The sequence below is a fragment of the Thermobia domestica genome, chromosome 1, assembly GCF_964235325.1.
Source record: "Thermobia domestica chromosome 1, izTheDome1.hap1.1, whole genome shotgun sequence".
NCBI lineage: Eukaryota > Metazoa > Arthropoda > Insecta > Zygentoma > Lepismatidae > Thermobia > Thermobia domestica.
In genome coordinates this window covers 138,489,183-138,505,704 of record NC_137454.1, presented here as the reverse complement: position 1 = coordinate 138,505,704, position 16,522 = coordinate 138,489,183, and the positions used below count along the sequence as shown (strand labels likewise).

At 34.9% G+C, this 16,522-nt stretch overlaps 1 protein-coding gene across 3 annotated transcripts in view; it reads left to right on the top strand.

Moving 5' to 3' along the window:
* LOC145689537 (ectonucleoside triphosphate diphosphohydrolase 1-like) overlaps window positions 1–16,522 on the top strand; it is a 367,616-nt gene that overhangs the window by 47,109 nt on the left and 303,985 nt on the right. For all 3 annotated transcript variants that reach the window (XM_081763715.1, XM_081763726.1, XM_081763720.1), the window contains one exon: window positions 9,975–10,099. In XM_081763715.1, coding sequence (XP_081619841.1) covers window positions 9,975–10,099 — 125 coding nt within the window. The remainder of the gene's footprint in view (window positions 1–9,974; window positions 10,100–16,522) is intronic.

The window sequence follows — 16,522 nt, the reverse complement described above, 5'->3', positions numbered from 1 at the left end:
GGCTCAGTGGTAGAGCGTTCACTTCTGGTGCATGGGGTCCCTGGTTCGATCCCAGGTTGCTTCAAGTGAACTTTGTGGTGGACAAACACAGTGTGCGTGGGTTTCTTAGGGGTTCTCCCGTTTCCTCCCACTTTGTTCATTCTACCATTTCATTTATTTCTTATCATCACCGTCTCCTTTAGACTAGCCGGCATAACCGTTGGACGTAAAACTCAAAGGTTTTTTTCTTGGGTTTTGCTATTTGTGTATAAGGTCATTAGAAAATATTCTACTCACATAAATACATTTGTTATTGAGCAACTAATAGAAAGAATCAAAACAGCAGGTAGATTAAAGTTTCTGCAGAACGATGAACGTAGTTGATAATTCGAAAAAGATTATGGCAAAAATGTGTTAAAACCCGAAAGCTGGAACTAGATCAGTAATTCTCAAAAGATTCTATTATTCCATGGCTTCTTCTTCTTCCTCTTTTTCTTTTTTGTTGCTTTATTTTTTTGTGATAAAGTAAAAAAATGTGTAATATTTTGTTTTAAAATTAGATTCGGGTTCGATCGTAGGTACGAACAATTTAAATCTTTTTTAATTCGTTGCAGTTGCCCTTCTATGCCCACCAGGTATGTGTTACCACGGTGGCGAGCTCTTATAGTGTAGGGGCCTTGATAATTTTGCATCAAAGTACCATTTTCATTCTGCTTTATTTGTAACCGGTTAATCATGACCTGTTAACCTAGTAGGTATGCGGAGGATGGATGCTTGCTTGTAACTTTCTTTTTTAATTCTATGAAGGCTTTTTCTATCTGATAATTTAGCAAGCTACGTAGTTCTTGTAACTGATTTAGTCTCTCTGCATTCTCTACGAACTCCTGCGGAATATTTAATAATGAATCTATAGCTAACTTCGGTAATTACCGAAAACCGCCTGATGCGGTGATATGCTGTAGTGAGAGAGTGGTGTGATGTTAGAGCAGGACATAGAGCACTGCAAACATTGGTGCCAACAACTGTGATTGTCGTGGAAAAGAAATGTAAATGATTTCTGGATTTGAGCCATTTTGTTCTCCGCTGCTCCAATTACCCTATATGCTGCCAGTAATGCATATTAGACTTTGCTACCAAGCGAATTTACAAATTCTTTTGTTTTTGTCGCTGTATAACATGTGACTTTATATAGATACAGTGTAGAAGACATTCCATAAGAAGTGATTGTCATTCATGACAAATTTTATGGAAGTTTTTACTGTCATTTCTTAACAGATTTAGTTATTACTCATGACGAAAAAACATCTTCTGCCACATCCATGAGTGTGTATTATGAATATTTGAAACAAATCAGTTTCCGGTAATGTTTGATAATCATTTAATGTTTGTATATTTCATTTTTATTGCATTATTATCTTCTTCTGTTTTTGCTTACGTCATAGCAGAATTTGTCAGATAGATGACAGTGTTGTTGGCCATGTCGAACATGAACTACCTGATGTAGTTCCTTCCGTGTGCTTCTTTTTACACTTTAAACAGTAGTGTTTAATATACATTTCAAGATACATTAAACTATAATATTCATGCTAATACGCCAGTGTTGTGGTATATCTATTTTGTGACTCTTTCAAAGGCAGAAGTTAGTTTTATGTGTATTTGTAGAAGTGGTGAAGATACTTGTAATTTATTGCAGTTTAAATACAAATTGCAACACAGCTTTATTCACTTATTATCAATCAGCATCTATGGTAAATAAAACAACATTTTCTGTACAAGCAGCAGATGGTCCTCCAACAGGTAACGTTTAAGTTATTCTTTTGATATGATGGTTTGAAGAGAAAACAATATTACATCCTTTGATCTTGTTATGTTGCTATTGGTTCAGATTTCATACCAAGTATTTGAAGCGTATCATTAAATACGTTTTCGTATATCCGGGTGTACCATTTGGGTATTATGGACCTCATGGAAGATAGTGTTTCTTAAAACAGTGGGTAGACATAATAAGAGTTTAAGTGTTGTTGGAGAGAACAATTTTTTGTACAGATCTGATCTTTTATGATGTATTATTTTCCCTATTGCTCATATCGAGGGTGCTGTTTGTTATCAGTCTCGAATACCTCACTAATATTTATATATAATAATAATTAAAAAAAAAAAAAATCCTCTCTGAGGTTAACATATCTGTGTTTTTATCCAGGGCTGTAAGCTGTAACGAATGCTCTTCAGACTCTACAATTTCTAGATCGTCTTAGTAAACGGCATAGGGTTTCGTGAAAGCATATTAGCAATGGCGTTCTTATTACTTTTGATGTGGCAGATTTCGAAGTCAAAGATGTGAATGAATTGGACCCATCTGACTAATTGGGGCTCAAATTGTTGGTGTGCTTGAGAGATACAAGAACCTTGTTATCAACGATTATTTTAAATTTTGACTCTATTAGATATTTTCGAAATTCGGTAAGCACGTAGTAAACGGCAAATAACTCTTGCGTATAAATAGACATTGGTTTTGTGTGTGATGTATGTCGAGCGTTTGCATACATAACTGGATGTAATGCATCATCTCCTTTTCTTTTCTGTAGGAGGACACTAGCGACACCATGGTAGCTTGAGTCATACATGAGAACGTGTTCTATATCTTGTGTGGGAAAAGAAAATCTAAAATGGGTTTGGAAGTTATTGCAGTTTAATTATCATGTACGCTTCATTCATTGTGTCTGTCCATTGTAAAGTCTGCTTGGACTTTTTCAGTGCCTCATATAAGGGAGATCCTATTTATGAAAGATAAGAGTAAAAGAAACTCTGTAAAACTTCACCGTACCTAAATGTGAATTCAATTTTTTGACTGTCAGATCTTGGCAGTTGCAGTATAACTTTTATGTTATCTGGATCAGGCTCTGTTTTCCCATTATCGATAACATGTCATATTATTTTGAGCTTTGAGTTAAGTTACAGCAAATTCTGATTTCTCTAAATTGAATATTTTTTATTTTAATTTTAAAACTTTATGTAGTATTTCTACAAATCCTATAAATTTACGTTCTTGGAGGACGAAATCGTCAACATACATTAGTAACTTAAAGCTAGGGATGTCTTTAAAGATGTCTCTAAGATAAAATTTCATGTATGTTCTATGACCCTGATGTACGGAACAAAGCTGGTATTGGGTGTGAAGAAGAATAACATCTCTGAAGGAAAAGTCTGTCGGTGGACGATCTTCTCTTACAAGTGGAAGCTTGAAGAATATAGACTTAGGTCCACCCATCCAATAAAACGTACATAGGAAAAACTGTTCGAAATATCAGTTATTGGAGGAAAAGCTCAAAATTTAGATTTTCAATAAAGAATACAGCAAATTCCAAACTCCATTTAAGAAAATGGAAATTTAACTTACAGATATTAGATATTCAGTACTTAGTCATTCTCGTCTCCTTCAGCACCTTTGCAGGCTAGTGAATGCAAAGATAGTTCTCTGAAAGCTGAATTCTAAATGGATACCTTTTTTCGTCTGTACGTTCGTTTATATACAGCATTTTCAGTTGGGTTTAAGAACTGGCTTGATCTTATTTACAGTTTTCCATAAAAACACTGAACTCATTATTTCTGGTTTGGAAATTCTATTTTTACTACTGTGGCACTAAGTAAGCCTTGAAGAGTTTTTCTACCTGTATGTTTGGCTTTTCATTAATATTTTGTTCCTGCTATAAATTGTTGAGAACAACCTTCAAATGATTAACTAAAATTTTTCTTTCTCGTTATTTAATATCACACTTCCCTGCTTACTTGAGAGAAAGAGAAAAGGGGAGGAGGGAATGCATTACTGAAATGTGTGTTCGTGCAGAGGTAATTTTCCTTTCTTGTTATTTAATATTACATTATATGTAGACCTGTAAATGTGTAAATTATGACCTGGAAAAACTGGAAATTCAGGGAATTCGTGTTCGCCAAAGAAGTGGAAACGCTGGATAGCCATCACCTCTGATGCGAGGAGTCCTTTTTCGATCTCAAGACATGTGAGTGATATGTTCATTTGCCATTCCGGACCCAAACGTACTTTTTTTTTCCGGCTTCTTGTTTAGAGTCTGCCTGTGTGACCTCGTGAACAAACATCACTCTTAAGGGTATGTTCCCCATTGACCACTTTCATACGAACGTTTTCAATAACGCTCTGCTTCTTGGTACCACAGCCTGTTTGCTGGACATGTACTGAGTTTATGACATGCGCGTGATCTTTGTCAAGTCCTATGTTGAATTACTGAAGTTAGTTTCTCACCAGACGTCAAAGCGGACATTTCATTCGTTCTGGTCTAATACTATTCTTTCACTCTATTGATGAAACGTTATTGTCTATTTTTTTTTAAAGTGTATGCGATTATATTTTCATTGTTTTGTGGTAATTCATTTTATATATAAGTAATACATCAGACAGGGAGAAGAGAATGGGAAAAAATAAATAAAGAAATTACTGTGAACATCCAGCAGCATGTTGGAATACGTGTTTGCGCTGCTGAAAGTAGATGAACTTTGGAGAAAGGTAAAACTAATGGAACAGATGGGTTGGTAGGAGTGCAGAAAACGAAATATATAAATAAATCCAGAGAAAAATTGCGTAATGTAAGAAAAGGTGATGGGGAAAAGAAGTATAAATCAATGAAAAACAGTAAATAAAAAAAAAAAAAAGGAAGATTATGGAGAATGAAAATTATTTAGGAATGAGGAAAAAGAAATTGTCGAAAATTAAAAAGGATATGGGAAGCAGGGTGTATGAGGTAACATAATTTTATTTATTTTCTTTTGTTAATTTAAATTTTGTTAAGGCTAAGAGGAAAAAATTAATACTTTTGGCGAAGAAGGCTTACGAACTACTGTATATACTTCGACAGCAAAATTGATGAAGATAGGCAGTGGGTTAACGTGGGTTCCTGTCACCACGGCATGGCGCGTTTTCAGATTGCGGATCGAGGAGAAGGCCTCTAGATATAGAGGTTAGCTGCGAATATACTGAATAAGCAGTCGAGGACAGCCGACTAGGAGTGGTCCTCCAGCTTGGGGGTTTGGGTAAGGCTAACAACCTCATCTTGTAATAAATAAATAAAAATAAAAATAAAAAAAAAAAAAAAAAAAAGCACTTGTTCAGAAATATTCACAAGTCTCGGACAAGGACTGATAACTTGCCACGACCTCAGCAAAAGAAAATGGACATGAGATTTGGAACATGGAATATTAGAAGTCTTTATAGGGCAGGTGCGTTAAAATCCGTAACGAGTGAGTTAGAGAAATACAGGATGGACCTAGTAGGAGTTCAGGAAGTTAGGTGGGAAGGAAATGGAGCTGTGAATTTCGGAAATCTTACGTTCTTTTACGGGGAAGGAAATAAAAATCACCAGTTAGGAACAGGGTTTTTCGTTCACAAACGAATATTACCAGCAATTAAACGGGTTGAATTTGTTACTGACAGACTTTCTTTTATTACTCTTAAGGGACGGTGGTGTGATATTATTGTTTTAAATGTACATGCTCCAACTGAAGATAAGGGTGACGATATAAAAGATAGTTTTTACGAAGAAGTGGAACGGATATTTGACCAACTCCCGCGATACCATATGAAGATTCTATTAGGGGATTTCAATGCGAAGGTAGGACGAGAGGATATTTTCAAACCGATTATAGGGAACGAAAGTTTGCATAAGGAAAGTAATGACAACGGTGTTAGACTCGTGAACTTTGTAACATCCAAAAACCTAATCGTGAATAGTACAAAATTCCCACATCGCGACGTTCATAAATACACTTGGACATCACCAGACGGAAAAACACATAATCAAATTGATCACGTTTTATTAGATAGAAGAAGGCAATCTAGCATAATTGATGTCCGGTCGTTTAGAGGGGCTGATTGTGACACTGATCACTACCTCTAGCAGCGATAATACGAGAGAGATTATCGTTGAATAAAGGTAATATTCAATGTCCGAAAACGGAGAGATTTAATTTAAAGAAATTAGAAGAGAGCCAGATGAGAGAGGAATACGAGATTGAAGTTTCGAATAGATTCTCGGCTTTAGAAGATTCGGAGTGCACTAGTGTTGAGGATACCTGGATTGAAATTAGAGATAGCATTAAAATTTCAGCAAAAGAAAAATTGCGACACGCAGAACTACGTAGGAACAAACCATGGATGGTTCGACCAGGAATGCATTAAACTAACAGAGAAGAAAAAACAGGCAAAGTTACGCTGGCTACAAAATCCGAATGAAATAACTACACAAAATTTGGCAGATATCAGGCGGGAAACTTCCAAAATTTTTAGAACAAAGAAACGCGATTTTTTGAAAGCTAAAATTAAGGAACTTGAAGATAATAGTAAAAATAAAAACATCCGGGACATGTATAAGGGGATCAGCGAATTTAAGAATGACTATCAACCTCGTGCTTATATATTAAATAAATCTGACGGTACAGTTCTCACTGATACGGATAGCATCTTAAATAGGTGGAAAGATTTCTTTGACGATTTGCTTAACACGCAACCAAAAACTAGTGTGCGTGGAGAAAAGGAGATACACACCGCAGAACCGTATATTCCAGAACCCAACCGAATAGAAGTAGAAACCGCTATAAAGAAATTAAAGAAACACAAATCTCCTGGTGTAGATGAAATTCCGGCTGAGTTAATTTTAGCTGGAGGCGAAAAATTGTGGAACAAGATACACAAACTCATTCTCCTTGTCTGGAACAAGGAAGAATTGCCACAAGAGTGGAAAGAATCAATCATTGTTACAATTCACAAGAAAGGCGACACGACAAAACTGACTATAATAATTATCGAGGCATTTCGCATTTGTCAACATCTTATAAAATCCTTTCAAATATTCTATTAGCAAGATTGACCCCATACGCAGATGAAATTATTGGAGATTATCAGTGCGGATTTAGACGAAATTGATCAACTATCGACCAAATATTTACCATTCGCCAAATGCTCGAAAAAAAGTGGGAATACAATACCCCGGTACATCAACAATTTATTGATTTTAGAAAGGCGTACGACTCGGTTAGGAGAGAAACATTATACAACGTTCTTACAGAACTTTGAATACCGAGAAAGCTAATTAGATTAATTAAGATATGTTTAAATGAATCCCAAAGTAAAGCCCGGGTAGGAAAATTTTTGTCCCCGACCTTTCAAGTCGAGAATGGCCCGAAACAAGAAGATGCGTTGTCGCCACTATTATTTAACTTTGTTCTGGAATACGCTATAAGGAAAATGAAAGATATCAACCAGGGCCTAGAGTTGAACGGTATTCACCAGGTTATGGCATATGCTGATGTAAATTTAATAGGGAATGATAGAAGAACAATAGAAAGAAATGCAGAGATCTTATTAAACGCTTGCAGGGACATGGGTTTAGAAGTAAATGCAGAGAAAACTAAATACATGGAAGTGCGTCGGGACCGGGACCGTAATACGGCAAATTATGGATGCGTTAAAAAAATTAAATAATACTTTTGATAAAGTGGATACTTTCAAATATCTAGGATCAGTATTAACAGAAGAAAATCATATTCACGAAGAAATTAAATGTCGACTAAAAGCAGGGAATTCGTGTTACTACTCGATTCAAAATCTCTTGTCGTCGCGAATTCTATCGAGGAATCTGAAGCTTAAAATATACAAAACGATAATCATGCCTGTTGTTCTGTATGGTTGCGAAACATGGTCGCTTACTCTGAGGGAAGAACATAGACTGAAAGTATTTGAGAACAAGATCCTGAGACGAATATTCGGACCCAAGAGGAACGGGAATGGGGAATGGTGGAAACTTCATAACGAGGAACTACATAATTTATACGGTTTACCCAACATTGTTAGGGTCGTCAAGTCTAGGAGGCTTAGGTGGGCGGGTCATGTAGCTAGAATGGAAGAAAGTAGAAACGCTTTCAAAGTCTTGACTGGAATACCAATCGGAAAACGACCATTAGGAAGACCTAAGCGCAGATGGGAGGACAATATTAAGATGGATCTCGCAGAGATGGAATACAAAGTAGAAACTGGATGCAGTTAGCTAAGTCAGTGGAGAGCTTTTATGAACGTGGCATTGAACCTCCGGGTTTCATAGGCCATAGAGTTAGTTAATTTGTTTTGTTTAATGTCCCACGGGTAGGCTAAAGGAGACGGATGATTATTAAAAGTGAATGATCACGAAGTTATTTTTTTTGTGCTCTCTCACTGAGAATCGAACCCAGGGCCATGTGAACCAGATAGAATATTATAGTTAACTAAGACTAGAAAGATGTTTCGCGCATATAATAATATTGTAAGTATCTTTCCGTCTGTTTCTGAGGGACATGAAAAATTTAGGAGTTTATATATAATCTTTGATCTTAACTTAAATCTTTGATTCATCAAAGTAGCCTCCACATGCTGTGATAACAGCTTTACAGACTTTGGACATTCAGCGTATTTGTTTCTGTATAGTTTTGGGCTCGATTGCTGTCCAGGCTTTGCGAAGACACTCAAATAAGTGTTTCTCACTAGAGGGACGCATCTTTCGAACTGCCCTATCAAGCTCATCCCTCAGTTGCTCAATTGGATTACAATCCGGTGATGGTGGGAGCCACACCATATTCTTGAGATCTCCCTGTTGCTCATTTGCTGACAAATACCCTCTACAAAGTCGAGATGTGTGTTTTGGGTCATTGTCTTATTGCATGATGAACCCCCGACCAATTAGTTTCTTTCCAAATGGCACTGCTTGTCCGATCAAAATCTGATGGTACTGTTCTTTCTGCATTGTACCCTATATTTGCACTAAATCCCCCATTTGATTGTTACCAAAGAAACCGCACACTATCACAGAACCACCCCCGTGTTTTACCATTGGCAAAATACACGATGGGAGCAGTCTTTCGCTCTTGGAGCGACGCACGAAAACCCTGCGTCTATTGCTGAAGAGTTCAAACTTTGATTCGTCAGTAAATAAGCACTTGTTCCACTGCTCTGGCCCCCAGCTTGCAAATTTTCTTGCCTACAGCAATCTCTTCTTTTTGTTTTGAGGGCGCAAGAGCGGTTTCCTAGTTGCCACATGACCGTTTAGTCCCGCATTAACTAACGGCGTCCAGATAGTTTCATAGCTGATCGGCTTTTCGCGAGTTTCGTTCACTTCAGCTTGTACTTGGGGCACTGTTTTCAACCTGTCGCGTTTGCTTGTTACTATAATGTACTTGTCCTCCCTTGCAGTAGTAGCTTTAGGCCTTCCAGATCTTGCTTGAGAGCGATTTTCCCCTGTTTCAGTAAATCGTTTTAAAGTATCATGCACTGTATTATGGGGTATATTCACTTTTGCGGCTATTTCCCGTATTGTATAGCCTTCTTCACTTTCAATGCCCAATTCTCTTTTCGTACGGGGCATTATGCTGACTAATAGGGAACACTTTACACATCACTTCAACACACACACACACACACACACACACAACAAATAGCGTGCAATAGACAACTCCCAACAGTGAGATCTGAGAGAGAAGTAGACAGATCAGCTTGAGAGACACCTATGAGACATTTATTGTGTGTTCGATCTTCCATTTGCAGTATAATGGCCGTTTTGTATCGCACGCGTACGTAATGCACCATCACAACGGCGCGATATTTAAGTTTATTTTTTATAATTCATCCACAACAGGTCAAAACCTTTTCTCCCGTTGGGTTCTAAAATATTTCACCTTTCATTTGAGAGCAAATTGTAATGCATTTTTATGTTACATTTTGAAAATTTCTTTATTTCGTGTTTGTCCGGAAACTTTTCGGGGGTAGAATAATTTATTTACTATTTTTCATTAATGTATACGTTTTTTTTATTTTAAAATCCTTTTTCCCTCCGCTGTACTCTTACCGACTCACCCACTTCATTGGTTTTGTCTTCCTTTATATATTATAAATTTTAAATATTCATATAGAAATATTATTAATTTTTTGGGGCTTTTTATTTCAGTTGATGAAGACCAGACATTTGCATTTAATAATTGGTGGATCCTTGCTGCTTTGGCTGTGGCGATTGGCTTGGTGGGCTTGATAGCTGTAAACGTATTGTTTGCATCGAACTACATTCCGTTTGACGTGAGTACAGTTGTTTGCTTATTTTCCTTTGAAAATAAAATATGTGAAACTGTTGTGAATGTGTGTGGGACTTCCCAAACACTTGGTGTCTCCTCTGTGTATAATTGTACGTAGTGGATATTAAGAAAGAAAAATATTAGCTTGTGTACTGAAAGCAGGAGTCGAAGATTTTATTCTGTTGTCTATGCCATGAATGTGTGCTTCTCGTTTCCAAGACAGTTCATCTCTGAAAATCTATATACAGCGGGAAAAAATGGCATCATGATGTAAGTCACTTCTAAGTAAGCGGGTTGTTAAACACGTTGTGTCACAGTTACAAGGGCCAAAGACCAAAAGTGTTCTATAGTCAAGTAATTATAGACGTTATTAAAGGCGTGCCAAGAAATTACACAGAACTACCCTAGATTCTTACGTAAATATGTATGTTCCAAAGATATGTGAAACCTTCACAATTAACTTTATAAAGGAAGTTTGAATATTGGAACCTGTTCAAGAGAAGATATATTTCTCATACTCGTATTTTTATTCTCAATGTTATTGTAGATTAATTTTCTTATTTTTCTAATATATTTTATCAATCTTTTCTCTGTTATTGTTATTATTACTATTATTATTGATGATAGTGATTCCATGATCACTTTATACTTTTCTCTATTAATTAATCCCTTTCTCCGCTCTGCCGTTTCTGACTAGTCCAACCCATAAGTTGCTTTCGTCACTTTCATTCTGGGAACACGATCATGTTGCTTCCATCATAGCGTTGTTCCGTACACTTCTTACTTTCGTACACTCCCGTACACTTCTTGATGTATTCTGATACACATGTGTTGTTCTTGCATCATCTCTGTGCCTGATGAAGTGTGGTCCGAAAGGTTTTTTTTTTTTTTTTTAAATGTGGAGTAATGTTTTCTTGGTAAATAAATTTGTTTATGTTCACCACGGAATTCCTTTGAATAAGCCTTTGTAAGAAGAAAGACAGAAATTTAAAAAGAATAGAAATTTCTAGAAGGTCGAGAAACAGTAAATATACTGCAGTGACAGCTCTCTCTTTTTGGGATTTAGTATTACATTGCATATACAAATCAACGAGACATACATTTACTTGTACATGCCAAAGCAGAATGGATGAAAAAGGGTTACACGCACTAAGTTGTACTAAAAGTGGATTAAGATTAGTACGCCATGGTGAATTGAACAACATAATAAAACGAACACTGGCGAGCATTGATTTTCCAAGCATTTTGGAACCACCAGGAATGTTTCGAGAAGATGGAAAGCGACCAGATGGAATTACCCTAACTCCATGGAAAATGGGTCAACGGTTGATATGGGATGTCACATGCGTGGATACCTTTGCACCATCTTATTTGCCATCAACACAAAATGAAGCAGGTAGTGCAGCTGAAGTGGCCTGCAAGAGAAAACACTCCAAATATTCTAAACTGAAAGAAGAGCATCTTTTCGTTGCTTTTGCAACTGAAACTATGGGGGTTTTCAGCAAAGAAGCTCACAAATTTTTGAAAGAACTGGGTTCCAATTTGATCACTAAATCAGGCGACGCCAGAAGCCAACAATTTTTAGTACAACGCATTAGCCTAGCTATACAAAGAGGCAATGCGATTAGTATCTTAAGCTCCTTCCCTTCACACAAGTTAGAAGAAATCTTTTATCTTAATTAAACATAAATTTTCCCTTATAAATTTTCAAAAATAATTCATTTTAGCGGCTCATTCTTGAAAAATATTTGATGTATAGAATATCCATTATTTAAAGGATTCATAAGATCATAATGCATAAATAGCGTATATTTTTTCATATATGTAATTTCTTGCTCTGTCTCTTCATAATATCATTGTGGCATTGGGGTTTTATATTTGCCATCTAAATGTACTAAAAGTATTTCACCTGTTCTCTAAAACTCTTTCTGTGAAACCAATACTAATTTTATTTTTAAACATATTCATTTATTGGATTTTTCAGTTCTAAAAATATTTGTCTTTTGAACTCTAATTTTGTTAGAATACAATAAACAACTATCACGAGACATTGTTAATTGTTAGAATGTTTTTCAATTAATACTATTTGTCGCAAACGTGAATTGAAAATTATATTACAGAAGTGAGTAAATCAAAACTATCGGGTTGGTTTTGTCTATTAGGTTTTGGTACGAAAGACTATTTTTTGTACAGTAAGTTTCATAAAACATAAAAAGTACTAAAACACAATCTACAGGCATAATAAATTACATACTGCATAATAGTTAGAAAAATTAGGTTTCTCTCAATTTGTACTGTTGTAGAATTTAAGTTCTACATTTCATCACTAGTGAAGCTAATATACATTGATCAGGACTAGACTTGGTTTAGTTTCTATACGAATGTGGATGGATTCCACAATTTAGCTGTTTAAGAACTAGTATTAGTAAGTTGTTATAAATTAGAAAACTTACGAGAGAATAAAATATGTTACAAAAAGGATGTGTATGTCCAAAAAAGTACTTTTTTTTTTTTTAATCACATATATTTAGTTCAGAATACTCTATTTTCCCCCCTGATATTTATCTCTCTCATACGCGTTCATATCCATTGCCTCATGTCGCCCATTCTCATCATTACGACATTTACGTAAATGTGTGATCTCTGGAAGAGCTTATTTCCTTCCACACTTAATAATATAATACAAGAATTCCCACTAACCTACTTATCCATGATGATATGATTATTTAGAATTAAGTAATTCCATAAAATGAATTAAACAGAATCTCACTATTTTGGTGTGTAATGTTAGAAGAAAAGCAAGTCCTGTAAAAATTCTTAGTGGTGTAACATAATTAGATAACCATTCTCTTATCGTTCCAGCTGTTCTCAGTTGTAATCAGTTATAGATGTAGGTAGCATTTCGCTGATATCTTTGTGTATGTTTGGAACAATTATACATAGGACAGACGTTACCTGAGCAGCCATTGTTTAGTATTGATAAATTATATTTTGTTTTAAAAATAGTTCTAATATTTATGTTTATTATCTAGGTAGAATCTATTTTCTAGGTAAATGGAGCAGTCATAATTGAATAAAACTTTAACCAATTGATTTTCCCTTGCCACGCATATAAACGCTTTGTTGAAAGCACGATATACCAAATGAGCGTAAATTTTCTCTTTCGCTCAGAATATTGATACTAACGGTTGCTCAGAATATTGATTGTAACGGTTATCTGTTAGTATGTTTCCTACTATAAGATGGTGTTACTTTACTGTATTACTTGCACTCAGGTGACCTTGGGTATTGTATCTATACACACACACTATTTAGATAAATGTATAAAATTACGTAAGGAACTTAAAGATCATTTATTTAAATTAATTTCAACGTTACTAACCTGTATATTCCCAATTACAGCTAAATGATTCAATTACATTCGTGCAGAATCTATTTATTCTAGAAACCGTAAATGTCTTGAGGACCTGTAACAAACTTTTAATTAGTTGAGTGGTAATTTTAAAGTGCACGTTTTTTTTTTTTTTTTTTTTAAATTTGTGATTAGGTTATATAGGGTGTTTCAAAACAACACTGACAACGTTTGGGAGGTGATTCCTGATACCAAGTTAAAACGAAAAGTATAGACCAACCTGGGCGCACAAATGCTTCCTTTCAGAGTTATAGGCTCCGAAAACATGAAAAAATGAACTTTAAAGGTCCATAGCTTTAAAACTATCGGACGTACCGTAGTCGGGTCAGGACTTTACGTAGGAACTAGTATGTGCCCGATCCAAAAATTCTGTGTATATGAATTTGTAATGTATGATTATACGTCAAACAAAAAGATGAAAAGAAGATTATCTTACTATTAAAAATTGTTAATAATAATATTTTGAAATTAACAGTGCGTATGTAAACTGAAATTCAACTGAACACAGATGAAATGCTATTGATGTTGTATTGCTATTGTTGTTGTGTTGAAATGCTATTTTGTATCAGTGATGATTTTGGAATCTTTAAATAAATAAAAATTACGAACAAAATTTTGTGCCAGCCCTAACTTTAGTTTTAATTCTTAATTTACATTACAACTTTAAAATTTTAAACAACGTGGCTTTTTAATGTTTGAAGGTATAATACGCTATGTGATGTAGTTGGGGATGGACTGTTTATACACAGTCTGTGGTTTCAAATCTCAACTTATAATGTAATGTCTTAGATATAAATGGGCTTGTACTATTGCCAGCAGTCAACTGTATTCAGGTTGATATATTAAATTTGGCTCGCAGAGCTCAGTACGAAATTGACATATTTTAGAGCAGAAAGACGAATGGAAATCTTTTAATTTATATTCAAACTAGCTGAGTTACCCGTTCTTCGGAGGGGGAAATAAGTTTTTGATAAAAGAAGAAAAAAAACGCTTCCTCCCTTAGGATACGCGTTTCAGTAGAAGAGTAATTATAAAAATCCGCGAGTTACGCCCGTTAATCAATATGACATGATTAAAAAAAAAAAAAAAACTAAGGCAGAACTAACTATGTTCAAAGTTTTATTTAAAATGGATAAGTTGTCGTACCGATCACAAACAACAGACAACGTCTATTCCAATGTTGAAAAAAAAAAAAAAAAAAAAAAATACAGTAATTGCACCTTCGCTCTCTTAAGACTGGAATGTTTAAAATGCTCGGTCAAGTCCGCTGATTTATAATGAGGAGTTTATATACAGATTTTCATGTTTTTTTTTTTAACTTAATGGGCTCATGAGATATTCTATTTTTCGCATTAATTTTGAACCCCATTAGTCATTTAGGATAGACCCTTTAATCAAAGTGATGATTGAAAGCTAGCTCAAGATAGACGCTAAGTATTTACAAAATTCATTTCAAAGCTTTCAGCCATTTTCCCGTGATGCGATCACAAACAACATACAACATCCTTTTCAATGCGGAGAGATAAAAATAATAGAAAATGCCTCTTTTCTCTGAAAACGGGAAGTTTTAGAAATGCTGGGACACGTACCCATTTATTTGTAATGACGAGTTTATATTCTGAGTTTTATCTCCTTGATTTCAGGGATTTATGTGGTACTCTATTCTGGGCAAGACATATGCATACCCTTTACACCCCTTAGCTCACGTATATATATATATAAAAATCTATTCATTGGTCACGTAACAACTCCAAATCTCACTTTCCTAGATTTATTAACAGTACCTGAATGTTCAGTGAATCATTTTTTACTCTTCCATATATTCGTACATATTCCTTTAATTCTTTGTATTTAAGAGTTTATATACCAATTTTTACATTTCCAACTTAAACAAATCCTCACAATGGGCACTTTCTTAATAAAGAAAGGAAAATTTGGATGTTATAATAAAGACCGCCTTCTTTCCTCTAAAAAGTAAGATTTTCCTAAATACTGAAACACGTGTCTCGTTATTTTTGGATCAAAAGACCCAATATGTTTCAACCCAAGACCCAATTGTTGGCCAAGATCGCAATCTTTTGACCCATTTTTGGTTTTCCTAATTTTCTTGTTATATAAGAGTTTATATACCGAATTTATCGCCTCCAACTTAAGAAATCTCCACATTTGGCGCTTTATGAATAAATAAACCAAGTGCCATGAATTAAATAAACCATGAATTAAATAAAAGGAAATTTGAATTTAATTGAGATACACCTCCTTTTTCCCCTTAGGAGTGAAATTTTCGAAAACGCCGAAACTAGTATTCTCTTATTTTTAGCTAGAAGTTTGTATATGGAATTTCACATCTTCTGTTTAAGAAATCCTCTCGTTGGACACTTCCTCAATAAAGAAAGACGAATTTGTATATGACAGAAATGACCCAAGTTTCCCCCCTTAGATGCGCAATTTTCGAAAACACTGAAACACGTATTTCATTAGTTTCATTCAAGATTTTATATACCGAATTTTACATTTCCAGCTTATGTGAATCCTTATATTCTGCACTTAGTGAATAAATAAAGGAAAATTAAAAATAAAGGAATAAATAAAGTGAATAAAGTGAATAAATAAAGGAAATGGCCTCTTTTTCCTCTTTGCTATGGAATTACCACAAACGCTTAAATACATATTTCCTTATTTTTAATTTTAACTCTATATACCGAATTTCATATTTAAAACTTAAGCTCCTGACATTCAGAACTTTCTGATTAAACAAAAGGAAATTATAATATTTTATAAATCCCCCTCCAAAACCCTTGAACATATTCTCTTATTTTTAATGAAAAGTTCATATGCTGAGTTTCATTTCCCTAACATCAGGGATTCGTGAGATGCACTATTCTTAGAGGAAATTTTGAACTCCCCTTAGAATGAGTATTTCCAAAAGTCTTTCCTTATTCCTTAACGAATGTTATCTTCAAATTTAAGTATTTCTGCATATGGTAGAATGGCTTGAGCGATGATGAGTCACCC